Consider the following 23,504-nt stretch of genomic DNA (forward strand, 5'->3'; position numbering starts at 1 on the left):
ATAATGTACACTGCCTCAGTGCTATCTGAAATAGCTGTCTGTCCTGATGCACAGCACAGGCTTCAAATAAAACATGCTGTGTTCAAAGGGAACAGGAACATCAAGCAAAGAGCTCATTTCACATTGGTCCATGCCTGATCAGGTCAACTCACCTTTGCTGTTTTGCGCTTCCTGGAGCAACTCCATAACGTCTCTTTCTGCCTGCTTCAACCTCTCTTCAAAGGCTTGATCAGTAACAGTTTCTTCTCCTGTACCCAGATTTGCTATAAGATTTTCCAGCTCCTGCAACCTCTCTCGTTGCTCCGCTACCTATACGAGAGGGACAGAGCACAGCTACAACACAGAGCAAAGCACCTTGTACCTCTCTTCTTTCAGCAAGCACCAGCCAACCACGGGCATAAAAGCCGCTCCACAAGTGGGCACGTGCCACCGTCTCCAGTGGTACCAACAGTGGCGTTTGTGGCCTTACCTTATCTTTCACTAATCTGTAACAGGCCGGACACTCTTGGCAGCCTGGCCACGAGCGGTTGTAGAAATAGTTCTCTTCACACTGGTCGCAGCGGCTCCCCACGAAGCCTTCCTTGCACTCGCAGCGACCATTCTCCCGGCACTGCAAGGAGCGCGAACCCTCAGGATCACAGTCGCAGGCTGCGGTAAAGTTAAACCTCAGTCAGACTGGAGAAGAGGCAGAAACACCCTAAGACCCACAGGGCGAGAGCATACCCTCTATACCCTAAAACATCTGCAAGAGCAGAAGGACACAAACCCACAGCTGGAGCCCTGCTCCTGATCAGGGAGCTTCTACACAGAGCAGGGCACTCTGTCTAGCTGGACGCAACATTCATTGCATGTGTTCACAGTGTTGCTATTGCCTCTCCTACAAAGCATTATAATTTTCTACCCCATTTCATTGTAACCAACTGCAGTTAGTTTTTCTGCTCTTTACAGGCAGGGATATTGAGGAGGAAAGTTTGGATCATCCTGGTTTTCAATCATGTTTACAAGATCTGTTGCTCCTCAAGACAGAATCTGCATATTCAGGCCATCTGCAGAGTGGCCGTGCAGAGATTTGACATTAGGAAACAGGACTGTTGCAGGACAAGACTCAGAGAATGTATTTACACCAGAGATAAGTGGGTAGCTAACAAGCTGGAGTTCTTACTACCCCCAATTAAAAAAATAATAAAAGAAAAAGGGCATAAGCTATTGTACAGAGATCAAATTTCACCATACTAGATGGAGACATAAAAGTGCCAACTTCTGCTGTGATGAAAAGCAAAGTGAGAAAGTACCTTCCCAGAGACAGGAGGAAAGCAAAGGCAAGGCTGGCTGTGCAACATCTTTCCCATCTGCCTCGCTCCAGCCTCTCAGACTTACGTTTACAACCTTCAGAGCCAAAGCCAAAGTGGTTGACCTCACATCTATCACAACGTTGGCCAGCGACGCCAGGCTGGCACTCGCACTGCCCGTTTTGGATGTCACACTGGCCGTTGGTGGAGCCCAGCGCGTGGCAGTTACACCTGGGGGAGGCAGACACATGTCAGGCAGTGACAGAGAGTGGAGGCACGGGTGAAGTGCCTCTCTGAAGGAGCCCTAGCAAGCACAGCTCAATGTTTCCAATGTTTCGCTTTTCTTGCTGTGCAGATGCAAGAGGCAAGGCACTGAGCCTTTAACCCGTGCAAGGTCACTTGGTGCCTGCACTAAAAAAAGGAACCCACAAGCCCCTGCCACCAAAGAACACGCAGTCATGTGGCACTTTTCTATTTAAAACCCTGATTTAAAGCTATTTATGAAGCTATTTATAAGTCAGGCTTTTTGTACAGCCTTTGTAGCTGCTCCTTGACTGCCGCTCTTCCCCACCCACAGCAGCATTGAGACACACCAGTTACTTGCAACAAGCAGAACATTCCTGCACAAGGTAAGCACAAAACACCCAAAACTAGGCTCTTTGCCCCGAGCCAAGGTGAACGTCACCTTTCACAGCCACGTCCACTCTGGAGGTTGAAGAACCCAGGCTCACAGGCACTGCAGTCCCTTCCAGTGACATGAGACAGGCACTCACACTGCCCGGTCACTTGATTGCAACTTGTCTGCTGATTCACAGTGCCATAGGGATTGCAGTGACAAGCTGCAAAAACGAAAGGGATGGGAAAATACGCAGAAAGTTAGAAGTCCCATGTGGTGTTGGTACTCTGCTAGCCAGTCCCCTAAACGGGCCTGGATCCAAAACACACAGCAGCCCAGCCCCTGCATCGCACAATGCTTTTGCTTTGATGGCAGTAAGCACCCACAAACACAAGCATTTTAGCAAGCTGAAACCACCAAACCAGGATAAAGCCACGCATCGCTGCTGACTGGCACGAACAACAGCCTGATGTTGTGTCCTAACAACACATCAGGAAACAGAAGCTCTTGGGGACAAAACCATTTTTAAATGCAAGAGGAACCAGTTCTCACCTCTGCACTTGTCGGCAGGATCGGGGGCCAGGGGGTTCCCGAAGAAGCCATCTTTGCACCGATCGCAGTAGAAACCAGCAGTGTTGTAGATGCACTTGAGGCACTCGCCCGTCTGGCGGTCGCAGTTCCCCACGGCATTGGGATCGATGTTGTCATTGCACTGGCAGAGGCGGCAAGGCCTCACAGCACCATTTTCACCCAGTGGGTCTCCAAAATAGGCATCGTCACACAGCTCGCACCTCTTACCTGGGACATGACAGAAACATATGTGTTGCAGCAGAAATCCCTTGGCTGCCACCTCACCCTTTGCAGCCCCTTCTGAAAAGTAAACTCTCCAGCCTCCTCCCCTTTCATCCTTCTGTTGAGGCAAGAAGCCACACGAGTCCTTGCCCATCTCTAAATTTAAGCCGCTTTTCCACTGGAACTTTGTATTATGAATTATTTCAGCTCCTCTTTTACCTCTTATCCCTTAAGCCAAACGTATTTGTTGTAATCTGTTGTTAATTTAAGAGTCCAAGCAGGTAGAGCTCTGTGGGGTATCACTGCTCCAGGAAGTACTACTGCCAATGAGATCTGCCAAACCTCCAGGGGCAGCCACTGAAGCATCCAACTCAGCAGCTCCCTACACTTACTGCAGATCTGACCTCCCCAGCCAGCTATAAGCTCCATTTCTTCAGCAGTTCTTGCCCATGCAAACCCTCTTGTCCATCACCTTTCCCCTCACATCCCAAGAAGGCAGAGGGAGACAGGAGGAATTCCTGTGTGACCACATAGCTACAAGTAAAGATGAGCGTGTACTGAAATCTGAGCTGCAGGGAAGCTGGAGCCCTGGACTCCACTTTGGTTCACGAAGGAATGGCACCCATGGGAACCATGCCGAGCTGCCTCGATGCTTGGTCAGGAGCTTTTCTAAACATTTCAAGCCTTTACAGATATTCTGTACTTTGGACTCTGCCATGCCAAGCACAAAATCAGAAGCACGGAGGGTGCCAACCATCCTAAGGCTTCCTTGCTGTTTGCAGGCAGAACAAAAGGCTCTGCCTAAGGACTCAGGTACATGCTTGGACTTCACGGTTTACCACCAAGAAGAAAAGATATGTACCTGTTTACATATTTCTCTTTAAAACTGCTGAGCATAAATTTGGCCTTGCATTTTTTGGGCAGTTTGTGAGTCACTGCAGTCTTCCTGCTTCTCCTAAGGAGGGCACTGCCCCTCCCCTGCAAGTATCCCGCAGTGCCTCTCTGGCTGGCAAACTGCATCTTCTAATTTTATTTCAGTCTGACCTGCCTTCCTGGATCTTTTAAATCTACCCTATTTTCTGCCCAACACTGTACAATTAACAGAACTCTATTAGAAGCTAGCACGGCTCACCTATGTAGCATAGAAACATTCAGACTTTGTACAGATTAAGCCTTTGTTTCTCTTTTGTTCTCAAGAGACAGGCACAAAGAATATGGGTAACCCTGAGCCTCATACAGGACAGAAAAAAGGGCTAAGGAAAGGAGAAGCATTTGAACCAGAAGACACCGCAGCTTTCAGCACTGCTCAGTGCAGGTCAGAGCCCCAGAACTGGCAGGAGACACATTTCCACAGGCACATGGGCTGTACAAAGAAGACTTTTCATGTAGGAACACACCTGTAGTTCCAGCCTGGCAGCTGGTACACACAACCTCCTTGGTGCGGGGCACGATGGCACAGCTCGAGCTGCCTGGGCATGGGCAGGGCTGGCAGTCTGAGGCTGTGCCTGCTGTCGCATCTCCGTAATACCCATCGCTGCACTTCTCACAGTGAGACCCCGCTGTGTTATCCCTGCAATTACACACGCCTGGAATAGAGAGGGACATGTTTTTTCCTTCATCATCCAATGCAGAAAGAACCACTCTCTTGCTGCTCCCTGTATTATCAGCCTCTCTTACCTGTCTCGGGCTCGCATGTCTCACTGTGCCCATTACAAGCGCAAGGCACACAGGGGCTGTAGGGCCCAAGGCTTGGTGTCTCTCGCCGGTATCCAGAGGAGCAGCGCTCACAGAACTGCCCCTCATATCCCACAGGACAGGAGCAACTCTCCACCCAGGCCACAGGCACGCCAGGTCCAGGGCGAGCGCTTGTGATGGTAACATCATCCAGGTGGCCGGCACCTAGAAAGCACCAAGAGGGGAAACGCTTTGTAACCATACAGGCTCTCATCACCGCTTCACTAAACACACATCTGAATGGTACGAGAGACAGACAAGTGGATGCTCGCAGCTGGTAAGGTGAATCAAGAAGCAAAACCCTCCAGGAAGGTTTAGACAGACAAGAAAACATGCAATATAGCTCACAAAGGGCACGTGCAGGGCAGGAAAGTTGAGAATAACAATACATAGGAGGATGCTGAGAACAGCATGTGAGCAAGTACAGACAGTTAAAATAAGTTATATTTTGCATGCATGTGGTTTCCATTTCCAAATCAAATACCAAAATCAATTCCTGTCTTTCTAGAGAGGACAGACCATCTCTTTAATATAGTGTCTCTAACACAGCATCAGCAAACCGTCCCTCAGGGCAAACTCCTCAGCTGTCTCTCTCAGGCCATTCCTTTGTCTGGCATTTGAAAGCTCCCTCCTCTCCATCCAGACCTTCCCTGGAGCAGAACTGAGTCCAGACACAACACAGCTGGTTTTTAACTTATAGTAGTGCGTTTGTACCACCACAGCAGCTCCAGAGCACTGAGCAGAGCCTCAGTTCCTGCATATTATCTGAAGGGGGCCTACAAGAAAGCTGGAGAGGGACTTTTTACAAGGGCGCATATTGATAAGACTAAGGGTAATGGCTTCAAACTAGAAGAGGGTAGATTTAGATTAGGTATCAGGAAGAAGTTTTTCCACTATGAAGGTGGTGAGGTACTGGAACAGGTTTCCCAGAGAAGTTGTAGATGCCCCATCCCTGGAGGTATTCAAGGCCAGGCTGGGTGGGGCTTTCAGCAACTTGGTCTAGTGGGAGGTGTCCCTGCCTACAGCAGGGGGGCTGGAACTAGATGATCTTTAAGGTCCCTTCCAACCTAAACCATTCTATGATTCTACCATATTAGCAGCGGCTACAACACTCAGGGGATGGCTTGCTCCATACCTTTCCTCCCCTCCATTTCTCAACCCCACATTCCTCTTCACGAGCCGCCTCTACTGAAAACACTCACAGCTTTCCCAGCTTCCCCAAATGCAAATTCATCCTTTGCATCTTGCTGCAAAAATTCTTCTTCACATGACAATACCCAATATACACCCAATATTTTTGCTCCTAACTCGTGCCCAATTTTTATAAACCCTCATTACAGGGAACTTTCACTCAAGTTCAGCACAGGCAGTGCTTCTGAGTCCTCGTCCTTCCCATTTGTCATGCCAAGGCAAGACCAGGAAACAGGGAGGATGTAACCATTCCCAGTGTAGCAGAAACTGAAGCCAGAACTGGTAAACTCCCTTGCATCTCTCCTACCATGTCCTTCAGGACTCTGTGCTATGTATTTCTCCCAATCTGGAAGACATTGGCTGTGTAACACAGCAACCCCCCCATGTTTAGAAGCAAAGAATCAGCAGGTGATGGGTGCTCAGACTCTCAAAGGCAGCACCTTTTTCCCCCCAGCTCCTCTCCAGGAGGTCCAGGAGAAGCTGTTACACAGGAAGATCAGGTTAAAAAGCAATCAGCACAGGCTTTCCCAAATAACCTGCCACAGCTATTTATGACCAGGCCCTACAATAAAGCAACCCAAGCACTCGATGAACGGGTCTTCCCAGCGACTTACTTCTCTCACTGTACGTCCCGCGGATCTTGATGGAAGTCAAGTTGTGGAGAAGCTTCTGGAAGTCAAATGCTGTAAGAGCAGGCCTCCATGGGTAATCTGTAGCCTCGTGAAGCCTATGGAGAAAAGCCATACATCATCAGCAAAGCTTTCAGATGCTAACAGCTGTGCTGTTTTAATGCACCCTTTCCAACAGCGGTATGTTATTGCAACATACTTCGCATATACTTATGCAACGCTGCTAGACAGTGAGCTTCAAATTAACCTGATAAGACTGTTCTTCTGAGCTAAAATTAATGCTGTTTGTTTTCTCAAGAGAGTAGAGGCCAGGGGCACTGTAGGCTAGGTCCCAGCTGCTCCCACCATGCCTGGACAGTCCTCTCACCTGAAGGTGTAGGTCAGTGCGTTCTCGTTGGGGTAGGGGTTGCCCTGAGCAATGAGTGGCACTGACACTCTCATCCCAGACCCTTCCAGCACGAGGTCCTCTGCGGAGAGGCGTGTGTCCCGTCTGTCCACACGGAAGGAGAAGGTCAGGTTTTGCCCGTAACTCAAAACCTGGTTGCCCAAGAACTTGCCTGAAAGGAGAGAACAACATCCTTACAGTTAGGGGACAGAACAGAAAGGGCAAAAGCAGCACAGAAAGCCTTGCTTCTCAAATGACCTACGTGGTGCAACAAAATACATGGGGAAGTAGCTGTCTGAGATAACAGAGATATCCTGGGTCTCTGCACTCCACTGGAGTAATACTTCTGAGCCATCACGCTGCTCAGCACGCCACTCGTCCTCTCCTGAAAAATCAAACATGCAAGAATTAACACCCTTTGAAGACATAGCTTTGCACACAGTTCTCATGTCATACTGCACACTGTGCATATGTAACTAATCTATAGCCTGTACACTGGCACTAACAGACTTTAGAAAGTAGCTGTGCAGAAGAACACAGACAGCAATATCATCTTTCCAGTTTAAGCCCCTAACTTGAGTGCTGACTTGAACCCTATGACAACTACTTGTTCAAAATCTTCTTTTCTAAATAGCTTAAGCAGGGATGGGAAAATCTGCAGTCCTTTACAATTTGATGTGAGTTTCAGCCTCTGTACAAACTGTTCTCCAGTGGAATTTTTATTAAAAAGATGTTCTTTTCAGACTATGCAACATGAAAACATGCATACGCAGGAAACTGACTGTACAAAAAAACATTTCTCCAGAGCTTACAGACACATCAGAAACACAACCGTGTTTTATTCGGAGCCATGTAAACCCCAAATCTGAAGTGATTATAATCTTTTCAGTCAGAAACTCCCCATTTGGTTCTAAAATTAAGAAAATGCCCCCTTTGCCAGCACCTCTCTCAAGCTACAAAAAGTTTACATTTACAATTCCTGCTTGCACCTGCATAGTGTAAGTTAGCACTAGGTGCCCAAGGCCAGAGCTGTGAATTCATTCCTCCCTAGCTAAAAACTGAGAAACTCCCAGTAACTTCAGCAGTAACTCAACACTTCTAAAGAAGGGATCCTGGACCTGCCTGCCCAAGGTTTGAGATCTTGCATAGGGAAGAAGGAGCAGGGGTTTTTTAATCACTGCTGACTTGAGGCTACAGCCCAACCTGAGATACAAAGGAAGGATCAATTTTACCAAACTCAAAGCTGGAGGTGATGCTGTAGACACTGTAGCCGACGGCACTGGTGCAGACTGAAGAGTGTCCAAAACAGAAGCAGGGGGTACAGCCCCTTGTATTGGAGGAATCCAGATGGAAAAATCCAGGTTTGCATCTGAAGATGTGAAGGAAAGAGAATTAATTTCCCAGCTGCTTACCTCAGGCCACCACTCAGATGTTTCTCATTCTTGAAACAAAGCCACGGGAAGAGAAACTCACCTCTCACAGTGGAAGCCTTCAACATTGTCCTTGCATGTACATCGTCCTGTCTCAACGTTGCATTCCCCTGTGCTGCCAGCCAGATTGCAAGAACATGGCCTAAAAGAGCCAGGGGAGAGGATAACTCATTAAGAGCCACACAGAGAAAGCTTTAAAAAGGCACCTAGTTTTTCTTCTAGAGAGCAGCAGTCCCCCTTACCTGCACCCAGCTTCAGAGAGGGAGTGGAAACCTGGCTGGCACCGGTCACACTTCTCACCCATCACACCGGGTTTGCAGCTGCACTGGCCGTAGCTGTCACACTGTGTGCTAAGGGAGCCTGCGGGAAGAGCAGGAACAGGCACCTCAGCAGACCGACCCAGCTCTATTAGCCTGCAATTTTTTCGACTTTGCAAAACAGGCAAGAGATATGGGAAAAGAAAGCGCAAAGCATAGCTTCAAGCAGATGAGTAACAGCTTACCTAAAGACTGCCTCTAGTTCACCGGGATTTTTCCCCTAGCAGCTCTAGAGAGATGAATCATTATCTACCCTTCCAAACTATATTCAGCTTTAAGTATTCCTACCAACCAGCGTTTTTATATACAAATATAATTTTAACTTCAAATTGGATTCTTGTCCTTATTCCCATTTTGTCCTCAATGTTACTTTTGCATGCCTCTAATTCCATGCCTGTTTTATCCTGCAATGCACCGTTTCCAAGATTTTATTCCCTGAATCCCTTGTGTTCTCCCTAATAACCATGTCCCCTTTGCCAGGGGATATCCTGACCTCTCCTTTTCATGCTCCAATTTCCTCACTTGATTCCCAAGGTGGATTTAAAGACTAAACCGCCTCCTCGGAGCAAAGCTGCATGTGCCACTATTAACCCTAACAAACTCTTCAGCAATGCTCTCGTTTATGGAAGGACATCTTCCTCAGTACTGCTCTGTTCAAGCAGACTTGCATAAAAAGTAGCAGCAGGTTTCTTTATGCCACAGCAGACAAAATGCTTTCTCCCAAGCACCAGTGTAGCTTACAGCCTAAGAGTTGTCAGTGCAGTAAGAGTTAACTTCCAGGAGAAAAGTATTTTAATATACAGAAATAGTTGCTTCTTTCCACTTCAATCCACACCAGAAGATTATAGCAAAATGAAGAGTTATAAGTGATTAGGCTGGACAGGACAGAAGAACTCACAAAACCTTTACCATATACAGCCAAAGTTTAAATCCCCTTCGCAGTCCCACTTATGATTATTTAGGAAAAAAACAGTACTTGGGATAAAAAATAGCAATCTAAACCCCTCCAGGGGCTTCAGATATGCCCAGTGTGCCACAAGATAAAAGTTGATGGTCAAGTCATAGAGCCCTTTGAAATTTGTCCTTAAAGACCTGAGAAGTCACCTCCCTGCTTCTTCTTGACCGTCTAAGCTGACATCAACCCTCAACCCTCTTAAAATAAGGTCTGACACAAGGACCCAGCTGACACCAACCCTCACCCCTCTCAAAATAAGGTCCGGCACGAGGACCTGGAAGAACAGATGGAGGAAGAAAGAGGCCTTTCTTGGTCAAAAATTTCACAACTGCACAACTCTCTGACCAAATTAGATAGGAGATGTACCCTGGCAGACCTCTCGCAGGCTGCTTTTAGGGCATGCTGCAAGCAATTACTTATTCCAGCTACTCTATTTTGGAACCTCACATCATATCTTACTATCTGTTACCCTTTTGTCTCCTTCCCTCTTATTTGCTGTGAGCTGGTGTAGTTATGGGATCACTCCATACAGGTCAAGTGGCTCCCTTGACAACAAAAGATTTTTTCTCCTGCCAGATTTTTTTCCTTTTTTTGGGGTGGGGTGGGGGAAGTGTGTGTTTTGTGGTTTTGGGGTTTTTTGTGTGTGTGGTTTTTTTTTTTTTGAGTATAACTACATTTTTAAAGTTTACTTTGTTTTTTCTCACCCTCACCCCCTTTTGTGTTAAAGGTTTCACTGGTTTGTATTTATAGTGCTTGGATACTCAGTAGGAGAAACTGATGCAGCTAAAGTTCACTATAATTCTTCAGTATGAACAACTTCCAGAAATATCCGCTCACATCATCTTGTTTATTAAGAATTTAAATGAGTTCTTTAGTGCTGGGAGTGTCCAGGGTAACACATACGCATTGGGAAAAAAAAAGATAATAAAAAACTAAAATAAAATCTATTTCAGGTCACATTTGAAGGAGTAAATGCTGCAGAGGTGAAACATCTGCTCCTGCCACCCCAACCCCAAATTGGATCCAAGAATAATTTAAACTGAAATACAGCCCAATAAACATTTCCTATATGGGGAAAAAATACAAAGAAAAGAAAAACGAAACCAACCCACCTCTCTTTACCCTGTAGTTTGTAATTAGCTGCATAACTGAAAGATCTAGCTTTTGTGCATGGAAGTTTGCAAGCAGAAACGTTTGCTGCCACTACTTACCAACAGGGTTGCAGCTGCAGGGCAGGCATCCCTCCTCGCTCTCCAGGCGATAGAAGCTGTCCCTGCACCTTTCACAGTGAGCACCATCGGTGTTATCCGAGCAGCCCATGCAGTGGCCCCCGTGGCCTGTCGAGCGGTACAGCTCAGGGTCGAAGTAGCACTCCTGCGACCTCCCATTGCAGTCACAAGCTGCAAAGAGAAGGGTACCACCAGTGAACAGCATGTGCAGCCATCTGACCTGACGGTCACAAAACCTCCTAAGCAAAGATCCACATTAAGTTGTAGGGGAGCTGGAGTAGGAGCCTTTAACCATGCCAAGACCCACCCACAGACCCACTAAGGCATTTGTGCATCAATGAGAAGAAAAAGGAGGACAGATGTTTTTGTAGTGGTTGAACGTGGGGAGGGGGAAGCAAGGCTGTAATGAAGAAACAGGCTCCTCAGGACCATTCTCATCTATATCCAGAAGAAAACCAGCCTTTTCTACCCCACTCCCTTCCACACTGGGGCTGCCATTTGCAGCTGAAATGCCACCCTCCCACACAGCAACTCCAATCTTGGCCATACAAACAAGCATGAGAAGATAACAGCACCAGCTGACTCCCTGCTGTAAGGAGAGTTTCTCCCCGGGTACAGACAGATTACAAATCCCCTGTGTCTAGGGAGCAGCAGACCTGAGTTTCACCAGCCTCTCAAGCCACAGGTCTTGACCAAACAGCTGGGACCGATCAACACACAGGTCAGACAGGAAGAAAGCTTTTCTGTCTAAAATGCTTCCCCATAAAGTAAACCACCAGGAGCTGTGGTCTGCGATACAAAACCAAGAAAAATAGACTGGTGTTCAGTCACACAGATCCATATTTGTGGCCCAGAACTGTTGCAACAGCCTCGAAATTGGATGAAATAGTCAACAAGTAACTGTAAAAACCAATAACCCAAATAAAAGAGGAAGTCAGCTGATGCTAAATGAGGAGCTTTTCAAAGAGCAATTATACTCCAGCATACTTAATACAGATTTTTTTCTATGGGTCCCATAAAGTTCAAGCCTGTACATTTTTGCAGCACACCTCTTTCCTAAAGGTCACTCCCATCGTTCTCCAGAAAGGAGATGCCCCTTTCTAGTGATCTACCAGGAAGCTCCCACAGGATAGGAGTGGAATGACCAGGAGTCCCATGAAATGCCTGCTGAAAAACACCATAACTGTGCTTAACACTGGCTAACTGCAACTGAGACAACTTAAAACCACACAGGACCAGTTTCTCGATGCCAGAGGGAGGGGACCCAACCCACAAGAGGTTTTCCCATCAAGTGTGGCCACACATACGCAAGCATTCGTTGGCACTCTCTGCTGTTGCTCTCCTCCACGGACGGTCATTGAAGAAAGGAAGACACTTTTCACAGTCGACCCCAAAGGTGTTGTGTTTGCAGTTGCAGACCAGCTTCCCAAGCTCATTCTTCACACACTCACTTGCATGCCCGTTACATTTGCATCTGGTTAACGAGAGACAAGGAACAACTATTCAAACTCCAGGGATCCAGGTGACTCACAGAGCAATCCCGAAAACAAAGCCCAGATCTGAAAATCTGAGATAAGACAAATTCAAAGACAGATGGTCACAACAAAATTGAAAACACAACTGCTGTTGTTCAGCCTGGAGAAGAGGAGGCTCCAGGGAGACCTTACTGAGGACTTTCAATATCTAAAGTGGGTTTACAAGAAAGACGGAGAGAGAATTTTTACCAAGGCCTGTAGTGACAGGACAAGGGGGAATGATTTTAAACTGAAAGAGGGTAGGTTTAGATTGGACATAAGGAAGGAACGTTTCAAAATAAGAGTGGTGAGTCACTGGCACAGGTTGCCCAGAGAAACTATGGATGCCCCATCACTGGAAGCATTCAAGGTCAGGCTGAATGCGTGCTACTGCTATGTCACTAAGAAATTACATACCACAGAGGTGACTAATACAGAAGCTCAGGGACCACAACAGACTGGTGGTACAGCAAATACAAATCGTGATGCTGTCAAACACCAGTCTCAGGACTGCTTTCTGCGAAGAGTCCAAAACACTACACTGGTCTCAGCTCTGTTTACAAAAACATTTTATCGCCAACAATTTAAGATTTAAGCATTCTGTAATACACTTTGGCAAAAAGAATGGACAACCATGGTATTGTACAATGCTTCAGCTCTTCATAGGAAATAGCTGCCAAAATATATGCGAAGCAGAGATACTGAGATTTTCTATTTACTGTTATTCTAGGCTACAGATATAGTCAGAGAACAATTAATAACACGTTAAAAAACACACAAAGTCAGCATAGGAAAAATAATGTGGGTTTTTTTTCCCCTAGTTTTACATTTTTGTCACTCTTTTCACGCTCCACCCTCCCAAATCACTTACCATTTGACCTAATCAAGGAAAAAAAAAAAAAATTCCGTCTCTGTCTGCCCTGAAATTATAGCCACAAGAGATTATACACAGTATTTGCAAGCTTCATAAAATTCATTCTACTGCATTTTTGGTTTAGGACAGTCAATAATGACCGGAGCCTAATGGTACCATGTGAGTATAATCAAAATCTTTAAAGCACTCCAGTAATCCTGACCAAAAGCTTTAAATAAGTACAGAGGTTTATTGTCTACTTACCTACCACCCACAGCAAAATCAGAAATCGCATAATAATAAGACTTGAGAACTTTTGGATCATTGAAAACTTCATCTCCAAATGTGTTCAGACGATTGAGGGTCACTCTAATATCTGTAGCTGTCACCCATTCCTAGAGCAGACAAAAATCTCATCAGATTAAACATCAAACATCCCCCTTGACAGCATACAAGTGCTGCGTCATTAGCAGTTGTATTTACAGAGTCATTCATCAATCACCAAGTTCCTTCCTCATCCTTTTCTCCTCTACACCTCTGAAGCTCACACATCCCTGCCCAAGAGGCCTTACAGCACATCCTCTTGATTCGAATGTGTTTTCTGGACCCTGCTCCTCGCTGGCTATCCTTTCCCATGCCTCTTCGCATCTTGACTGCTCTCAGCTGGGAAGCAGTGGGTAACCTCTCCAGCAAAAAGTGCAGTGCAGTTATGCGAGCTTGCTAATTGTGCTTATCTATCTGACTGCAGTTTTCCTGCAAAGCTATACAGCACCATGAAAAGCTTTAGGGTACACTTGTCTGCAGACATATCCCACCAGATGAAAAGACACAGACAGACAAATGAATGAGGCTAGGGGGAGGCAGAGGAAGAAAAACAGACAGGCAGATCTGACTTACAACACAAGAGCTTTTCATAATATTTACACAGCATCTTCAACACACTACCCTACCCTTCTCCAGCAACAGCCAGCAAGCGTAGCCTGTCCCCAAATTTCACATCACCTTCAGCCAGTGACTGTCGTTAGTACCTCCTTGTTTTTATCACAGCTTTCGCAATACCCTTTTCCTTTCAACACCATAAAAACAGGAAAAACATCCTTGTATGTACAACTGCACTGCAGCAGCGTTGCTGCTTAGCCAGTACAATAAGAAGATTTGCTGAATTACAAACACTGGCATAAACACATGGAAATGCTGAGCACAAAATACACATTTACTGCAGTTGCGAAAAGCAACACCAGAGGTTTGTACCTATTTTAGGAAACAGGCAGTCAGGTCTCTATTCCTTACATAGAGAAGTTTATCAGAAAATTATACACCATATCACCCACTTGAAATCTTTCTGTTTACCTTAACGATTAGACCCTGTTCTCTGCAAGGGCTAGCTACAGCAACAAGGTGGCAAAACTGGTTCTCTTCCATTTCAGGAGTTTACTCCCTTTCCCAATAGTCTTTATTTTCATTTGCAGAAGGAAGCCCCACCAGATTCTGCTTTCCTGCCCGCTGGCTGGGGATTATTTCTCAGTCTGCTCTTGCTACTCTAAGAGGAACAGGAAGAAGTGGCTATTATAGCTCCGAAAGGAAGGAGATGAGCCCTGACAGAGCAAATCCCATAGCTCCTTGTTGCAATATAAGCTGGAGAAGTTATCAAGCAGCATACAGAAAGTGACAAGTAAACTGGATAAACTGGTGCTCCCAGTACATCCCTAACCACTGCTTAACTGGTGTTGTGATTGGTAACAAAAAACAAACCCAACCAAACCCAGTCCCCAAGCCACTTGTAAAAGCAACCAAATACTGTGGATAAAATCAAGCTCTCTCACCCAACACACATGTAAAAGAACAGGTTAGGGTTTCCAATAACCCTTCATTTGTTTAAAAGAATCTCACATTTCTTAAATTTTTCTCCTCAAAATATAAATACAGGTGCCTTAAATGTTCATTTGACTTAGGCTTTACCTTCCTCTGCCCTTATAACTGAAACAACAGCAAAATATCCACCACTGCTTTGTAAGCAAGCAGAGATTTGCATCCATCCTCTAAAGATTTCCATGATGCCTAATAACCAATCATCCCTCATGCCATGGATTTTGCTTTTTGCGCCATAAACTTCCTAACAATAGAGTCGAGAGTTGAACTCTTCCTTCAAAAGTGTTTCTTTGGATTGTCTGTCCCAACTTACCTATGCAAGGGCCTTTCAGTATGAACAAGGGCTGTTGTGCAGCCCGCAGTCAGTACAAAGTCACCATCCACAACAACTAAACAGAAAGACTCAACTTAGACCACCCGATTGACTTAGTCCTGCTCACATACCTGTAGCACAGGGCTGTTGTCAAAGTTATAGGCACTGGGACGCCCCTCCAGTGTTGAGAATGCCACATTGCCCCCAGTGAGAGGGGAGATGTCACTGAACTCATCCGTGCAGAGCGCCTGCTGCTCATCCTCCCCAGTCCGAATAAAGCCTCGATTTACTTTGTGATATGTGCTCTCACAGGAGCCACTGTAATACTGGTAGGGCACCCATGGGCCATCTTCTCTCGTGCGTTTGTAGATTGCAAAGCTCTCCGGCCGACTGGTGTGAAACTTCAGACGCACGTACGTGATATCAAAGGCCTTTCCTGCAGATGAGAGAAGACAGACATGAGAAGATTCAAACAACTTAAACCAGAAAGAATGGCAAGAGCTGTACTGCAGTTCTCCCATTAGAAGAAACATCTCTTCTAGTACCATCCAGTAGGATGAACAGTGTCCAGTAACACCAGAAATATCTCCTCCAGTCCTCTGTACTGTATCTCCTAGCAACAAGGTGAAGGAACTAAAAGCAGAATTCAAGGCGTAAACTGAGTAGATAAATAAACAGACCTACAGACTTCTGTGCAACCAAACACACATCTCACAAGCTGCAATTCTCTTCTGCAGACATCACCAACAGTGCCCTTACCTCAGATAATGTATTACAAAGCCACAAACAATTTGCGTGCCTCTAAGGCCAGGTCCAAATTAGCCATGCCACTTGGTAATATTTCTTCCAAATATATGTATGGAAGAAATATCATTAAGCAGAGAGGAAAGAGTCACACTGTAGAGCCTGTTTCGTACTTCTGCCTCCTCCCTAAACAGACAATATCCCAAACTCTTGAACTACTGAATACACCCTCTCCTACTCATTCCCTGGGAAAGACAAAACAAGGCTTAAGTATCCCAGGCCATATGATTAAAGTCACCAAGACACCTTCCAGCTCAAAGTGCAATGATTTACAAGCTAGCCATGTTCTCCCTCTCCTAGGAGGATAAATGTAAACCCACCTCCCTGCCCTCTATTCATCTCTTAACAGGTATGTGGCAATCAGATCATTTGCTCTCATGCATTTTTCTCCAGTGACTTGAGCATCTACCCCCGTGCACGTAAACCAACCACCCAGGGATTCACCCCCCTGAGAAAACTCATTAGGGGAAAAGGACTGTAGCATACTTCAGCCACCTTCCTCCACCATCCCCACTGGCCAAGAGGCACATTCCCAGGAGGACACGTACAGCTGCGCACCAGCTGTTCTTCCTCCACCTCAGTGAGCAGTCTGTGTATGATCAGGACACCCTGGTGCACGTAGGGAACTTGCTAAAACAACGTGAGGTTTGTCTGGAACAAAATCTCATGCATTCAGTCTCTGCCACGCTCTTTTACACTCCCACCACCTCCAAGATAAACACTACTTTAAGCAGAGGTTGCAGCCATCACTGGTCCCCTCGTTGACAAAAAAAAAAAAAAAAAAAAAAAAAAAAAAAAAACACACCACTCTAGTAGAAGAGTTTCAACTGATTGAGAAACAGGTTTTCTCTGCCTGCAGAAGTCACATGGATTTAACCTCAACTTGTAAAATGAATTAACTCCCCCGTGTTAAATTTTAACGCAAGGCCTTGCACCTGCTGAAGAGTGGCTCACTTCATAAGTTAAAGCAGACCAGAGAGCACCAGGCAACAAGAACAGCATGCCTCTCAAAGCACACACACAAAACCTGATTGCAATGAATCAGGTTCAAGTCACAAACCATGGTTCTTGCTCGCAGGCCACCCACCAGTTTGATTAGGACCACCCTGCATTAGACACGTCACACCCAGAGCCCAGCCAATGCCAGGGGGGAACCTTTGTCCTTTCTGGCTGCTGGAAACACTGAAGTAGCAGGAGAAGCATGACAAAGGGTCCAGAAATCAACATATCAGGAAAAAAAAAAAAAAGTAAAAATCAAGACATACAGCACCTGAAAAACTTACATCTGCATGTCCCAAGGATAAAAGACGACCAATCTTGTCTTTAAAGCCAAAGAAATCTGCTGATACCCCAACCTACCAAAAAAGTACTATCTGTACGTGACATGCAAGACAGCTGGGGCACTGTACAGATACAAACCCCCCAAGACTTCCCACAAAATACCCTTTACCATTACATCATGTGTGAGGTTACACATGACCTGAACACAAGACTGGAAGCCAGACATTCACAATCTGCTGCTCTTACTCAATACTAGCTCACTTTTGGTTTGGGGTCAAGTTAGTTAACAAGATCTTCTTACATATAGAAGACAAGCGACAAGCAATCACATTATTAATACCAAACTGCTTCCACAAGGGCTAGAAACTCCAAAGGATCAGCACTTGACATTGTAACACAGCTTAGGCTTACCCTCCCCTTGCTGCCAAATACAAGAAGTGATTAATCCTGTTACCGTTTATTTGTAAGAATTTTTCATATGAATCTCAATGCAAGGCAAGAAGCAGACATCAGGAATACAAATCAGTCCCTCCCAGGTTTCTCATTTCTCCTGCTACATGGTCTCTTCTCAAGAAGAGAGCTCTTCACTGAAGGCAAAGTATGCTTCAGAGGTGACAAGCACACAGAAACTCAAGGTGAGCGCATCAGATGCAAACCAATAGACCAGACGTGCACAAATATCTTTTTCAGGCCCACAGTAAACAAACCCAAGATACATTCCCCATCTTTTCCAGATAAAGGCCAGGAGCCCCAGAAGAAAACGCCTCTTCGTTCTTCTGCAGGAATACCCTAGTATATGTGTTGACCTGCAACTTGCCAGCCTGAGAACTTCACCAACACCTTGGATGGGCAGCAACTAAAACCAGACCTACTATCATGGTTTTATCTCTAATAAAACTGTCACTATAAGCTTCATGAGAAAGTTTTCTTTGAGCTCCCACACTGAATGAAACAAAACATGAGGCTGAAAGTCACTGCCCTGGTGATGAAAATTGCCCAAAGAAATCTCACCAGCGAAAATAGTGAAGACATCAGGCAAGAGGAGCCATTCCACGATTCAAGGGGGGGGGAGGGGGGAGTCAGAGACAACAGCATGAAGATCATTCAATTAAATTGTGTCAACTGAATTGTCAAGAATGCCCTCCTACTTTGACTTGGGGTGGTTAGTTTTCTTCTACTAGTACTGCCTACCTCTAGCATGAAGCAAAACTCATGCATTCAGGCTTTATCAAGATGATTTTGGGGAGGAAATGCTTTGAAAGAATCCTGGGAATGAAGAGGGGGCCGGGTGTGTGCTCTCACTCCACAAACACATGACTTTCTGCTCTAGCAGAAGGGCCAGGTCACAGCCTGCACGTCCTGAAAAAGAACTCTTTTTTTTTTTTTTTCCCTCTCCACTATAACTGGATTATGGTCCCCGCTTCCTGACAAGGTCTCCTACAGCTCCTTGCAGAAATTCCAGCTCAGCTAATGGCACAACACATGCACACTGCACTCTGGGCAGTGCAAAAACATTTTCCATAGAAATCCCATGTGCTAAATGGAAAGGAGCCTCCCTTTTTCATCTTCAGTTTTACACCGTGGGCCAAAGGAAAAACAGTCAACCCCCCCCCCGACCGAGCAACCCAGATGAAAAAGGCATTTATATCAGCTGGCAGTGTAACTACTTGAGAAGTTCTGTTAATGGCATTAAACAGGAATGCAGTTAATGCACACAGAGCGGCTGTGCGCTAGCACCGTATCAGCTTGCCGTGGGTAAATACTACTGGAACAATAGTTCACCCAAGACCAGCTGACAGAGTGTTGAAATGCATTTCCCCCCTGTTCATAATGAACGCAAAAGCTGTGCTTAGCTGCCTGGCAGCTAGCACAGCTCTTCAAGGTTGCAGAGCCTTTTTCTAGCAAAGATAAGCTGCCTAGGTTGCTTTAAAGTCTTTCAGGGCTAAATAAATATATACTGCTATTACGCTGAGAAATGGCGATAGCAATAACTAGGTGAAAGACAGTTTTAAGTGTTTAATATGGAAGACAAAAAGTCATTGTTCTCCTGTTCCTAGAAGCTGGTAATTATTTTGATCTCCATTTGGCTCAGAAGTGTCTGATACTATCAAGTATTGGATAATATTTCCCTCTGTGTACTGAGAAGTGGCAGATCTATTTTGCAGGAAAAACTCCAGATGTTTGTTATAAGAGTTTGTTAGTAGGAAGACAACATGCAGTAATTCGTGACCATGTGCTCAGCACTTCAGGAGTGCAACCTGACATCTCTTTAAAGCATCCAGAGCTCAAAATCATGAGCTCCACATTTCTGAGGCATGAAGCTGTTCACCAGCAAGGTGAGAAAATAACCAACTCCTTTTGATAATTCAAGGTGATGTAGAAAACCATTTAATATCATTCTCTAAAGAAAGTAAGCACACATATAAGCCTGCAAGACAATATTGCAATTACAGTTTAAACCAAGCAGGCAAGTCTGGGTGCCTGCAGAGGCGGCAGCAGTGGCACTGGAAATGTTCAGCGTTGTTTGATGCAGGGGATGCTCTTCCCTCAACAACCTGCTCACGTTGTTGTGCTGACCACTGCTGCCAGATGCCATCAGCAATTAAAGCCCTTCCTCAGCAGGGTTATCACCCAATTCTGTATCCTAAAGGTCCACCAGGAAACACACCATGCTAAAAACCATAAAGATAGACTGGAAAAATGTAATCAAATGCTATTTAGATCTTTAGAAACTCCTCCCTTTCCCCCCCAAGTTAGGAATTTGTCCCTACACACAAAAGGCCTCCTTGTATTCGGACCCCTCAGAATGGATGGATAATTTACATCAGGAAAACGACCCGCCAGCTGGCACGCCAACTACAAGCGCCGAATTGTGAGCAGATGCCTGGATGAGATAAACCCAGATGACACTTGCCTCCTTCATTATTGATTTTCTCACATCCCCTGCATGCGGGAAGAAACCACACTACCTCTTCTGCACTCTGCAATCCCTGAGTGCATCCTCCCAGCACTGAGCTTTAAAATATGGCTGCTGAGTTTTGCTGCCCAGGAAAAAAAATCCACCTGAGAAGATTGCACTGGGCAAAGAACCAAGCTTTTGCAGCTTTGTTTTCAGCAAAATTCACTGAGCAGTAATGAAACAGTTAAAACTTTTTCTGTTTCTCTTTTGGTTGGCTCCTGTTCAAGGCAGCTTTTTTTTTTCCACACAGGTACCTGCTGACAACCTATTTCTAAGTAAAGGTTGAAAGAATTGAAAACAAATACCAGCATACTTATTACTTTTTGATTGGATTTCATTTCCATTCTGCAGTGACAGGACACAGAGCAAACAACTACCACTGGCATTTCATTTTGCTCTCATCTGACCTGTTTCTCCATCATGCCCAGGAAGAAAGGCCAGCTTTCCCAGTTCACTGGACTAGAATGTGGCCCATACCATTCACCCATCTTGTCCTTACTCCTACCTAAACTCCACCGTTCTTGAACCATCAACTCTCCCCACTGCCCAGCGCAATGCTGGACCAGCTATAAGCAGACAGACTTACTCCACTGCTTCAAGACACAAATGCTCATCTGCTCCTCTCTGACAAATGCCAGCCATAGCAGGAGGCAGCATCTTCCACTTCCACACTACCACCATGTGCAAAGGGTAGCACAGATACTGGAACCTCCCACAAGCAGCAAATTGCAAGGAAGAGAAACACTGATGTCAGTAGACAGAGGCCAGCAAGTTCGCAAGATCTTGTCAAATGTTGATCACGGCTTCCCTCCTGGAGCACAGGGGCTGCAGATGAGAGGGGAATATTTAAGAACAGCAAGTTCTCCCATTCCATGGAACGCAACTGGATTTTCCAGCATGCAGACAGGCAACAAGGGCAGGACAGTGCGTATAAGGAGGGGAGGAGCGTGAAAAATATCCTGAGCAACTCGCTTTTTTGGAATAAAAAAGTTTTATTAAACAACAGTCCAACACCTGCAAGACACATAAGCAGTAAGTTATGTTGCTTGCACCACATGCGCATGAAAAAGCCAAACTTACGACAGAAAGGAAGAAATTATTGTTGTTCTAGAGCAAATGTTCTTTATAACTACACCCTAGCTTTTCTGGGAAAATTTGTGGAGGAGGAGGAGGAGAGCACTGGTATTACAAAAGCAAATGGAATATCCAGGATTTCCATTTTCTAATAATCTTCACTGGGAAAATAACTCCACACAGGAGCATGGATGACAGCTCTCAAATGCTGAGTGGTGGCCCTTATGGGAACACAAAGTAGTAATAATAATCCTTAGGTTTATTTTCTTGTCCTCACCTAAAGAGCCTGGAGATTTAGGCGTGTATGTCATGAACAAGAAGTGTCTGAAGGATTTTAACACGGTCTCATCACAAACCACGCTCCACCATACCAAAGATTTTGCCATGCAGAGTTCCACCACAGACAGACACAAGGGTTTTAAGAAAGCGCGACAGATACAAACACAGATTGCTTTTTCTGGGGGACAGCAGCAAGACAGGGATGGAGAAAGGAAACAGGTTTGGGACACTGGGGGAATGAGCACAGCCTTGAGCGTGCTGGAACGAAGGCAAACTCCCACCACCCCATTAGATCATGCATTCTTCCAGCCCTCCCGAACAAAGGCACCATTGACTTGTGAGTGTGGGCGGCTCCGGACAGCGAAAGGCTGCCCAGTAAATTATTGCATGATAATCCAACATTGATAAGTCATCGAGGCTGCTTGTTCTAGTCATGTTTCCAAAGGGGGGAGGAAGAGATACTTATTTCCCCCTGCATGGGCTGAAGGCAGCCTCTTAAGAAGGGCATTTTTTCATTTGATTGCTCCTAAATCAGTGTAAAAGTCAGAAAACATTGTCTAATAATTCAGTACAGCTTTCTGCCTTATTTGTACAGCTTTGATGCAAAGATGTTAAATCCGTTTCCCAAAACAGCCAGCTGTGTTTATTCACTAGGGACTGGAAAGATCCCATGTACAACACAAAAGTCCTATCTGCACAGGAAGCCTCAAAGTCCTTTTTCAGCACAAACGATAAAAGCTCATTTTAAAAAGGCACTTTACACTTGGCAAGCACAGTCAGATCGCAGATGATCAAGGATGCCATGGGCCATTTTGGGGAGGGCTCCGTTTCATTCTTATATCCAGACTGCAAAGCTACCTCCTGCTACCAGTGTTGGCACCAAGATGAGCAGGATCTGGGTTACGGTGGCTTGGGATGCTTGGAATGTTCATCTGTTTGTATCAAGCATCCAGAAACTGCTCCATGGCCTGTACACAATGAGTATGGGTGAAACCAAGTCACTCCCCCAACTGGAGAGGCACAAAAAAAGTGTGGGTTTGCTCTCTCAAAATGGGGATTTTACCCAAGAACAGAAGAAAAAAAAATACTGGTCTAAAGAGTTTACTTATCCAGAAAAGACAAAAAAGCTGTCTTTTGCCCTTTATTCTCAGAAGTGTGCACAGCAATTACCCAGAAATCATCATTTCATCACAGAGATAGTCCATAATGACATCACCAACAGTGACTTCAGTAATGACAGCCCTTTAAAAGTGGCAATTTCCACTCATTCCAAATCACTGTGAGACCTTGGTTCCCCAGCAACATTACATTTTCCCAAGAGTTTCCCTCACACTGGAGATACAGCTATCATCCAGTAAAAACCAAAGCAAGCAACCACCACAGCCCCCAGAAGATCAGAGCTGGTGGCAACAGCAGGCCAGGAGATTCACCAAAAAGCTTTCAACTGAATTGTACAATGTGGTATTTCTCATCCTTGGCAACATGGCAAGACATGTCTTATGACTGTTTCTTGTGCAAGACCACATCTCCAAAGGAATCACAACAAAGCAACAAGTCTTAACCTCCTTCAAGTCATTCTCATAGCATTCAACTTAAAGTGACAGAACAAAGCGCAAATCACACTACATTTTAATTTCCCCTCAGATATTTTAATTTGACAGTAGGAGGTGTAGGAAGGAATATTCCTGATGTTCAGCTTCAACTGTCCAACTGTATCTTTTCAGAAGTGATGATGTGGGGATGGAAGAATGACTGGGGGGGGGGGGGGGGGAAGACTAAAAATTACTTTCAAACTCCAAAGCCAAAGTTTAAATACTCAAACAAAAATGAAGTTGCAGCTTCTTTAAATACGGTGTTGGGCCAACGGGCAAACACATCACTTCTAGTAATAAGAAAATAAATTTATTGGATTGTAGTGCAGTATCTTGCAAACAAATTTAAATATCAGAAAATCTGGTGAGAAGTACAAAGCCATTTATTTAAAGGACAAC

The 23,504-nt window shown here is 45.3% G+C and overlaps 1 protein-coding gene across 1 annotated transcript in view; it reads right to left on the bottom strand.

The window, feature by feature from the left end:
* The window catches only part of LAMC1 (laminin subunit gamma 1), a gene marked incomplete at its 5' end in the record, with an annotated part of 72,617 nt that overhangs the window by 13,392 nt on the left and 35,721 nt on the right, over nt 1-23,504 (bottom strand). The window contains 17 exons of the mRNA XM_082483620.1: nt 153-309; nt 470-648; nt 1,378-1,520; nt 1,975-2,128; nt 2,458-2,703; nt 4,095-4,283; nt 4,375-4,596; nt 6,237-6,349; nt 6,619-6,808; nt 6,899-7,021; nt 7,869-8,005; nt 8,110-8,208; nt 8,309-8,426; nt 10,550-10,738; nt 11,875-12,041; nt 13,199-13,329; nt 15,248-15,552. Coding sequence (XP_082339746.1) covers nt 153-309; nt 470-648; nt 1,378-1,520; nt 1,975-2,128; nt 2,458-2,703; nt 4,095-4,283; nt 4,375-4,596; nt 6,237-6,349; nt 6,619-6,808; nt 6,899-7,021; nt 7,869-8,005; nt 8,110-8,208; nt 8,309-8,426; nt 10,550-10,738; nt 11,875-12,041; nt 13,199-13,329; nt 15,248-15,552 — 2,862 coding nt within the window. The remainder of the gene's footprint in view (nt 1-152; nt 310-469; nt 649-1,377; nt 1,521-1,974; nt 2,129-2,457; nt 2,704-4,094; nt 4,284-4,374; nt 4,597-6,236; nt 6,350-6,618; nt 6,809-6,898; nt 7,022-7,868; nt 8,006-8,109; nt 8,209-8,308; nt 8,427-10,549; nt 10,739-11,874; nt 12,042-13,198; nt 13,330-15,247; nt 15,553-23,504) is intronic.

This window comes from Vanellus vanellus, assembly GCF_965231255.1.
Source record: "Vanellus vanellus genome assembly, chromosome: 5".
In the NCBI taxonomy this organism is placed as follows: domain Eukaryota; kingdom Metazoa; phylum Chordata; class Aves; order Charadriiformes; family Charadriidae; genus Vanellus; species Vanellus vanellus.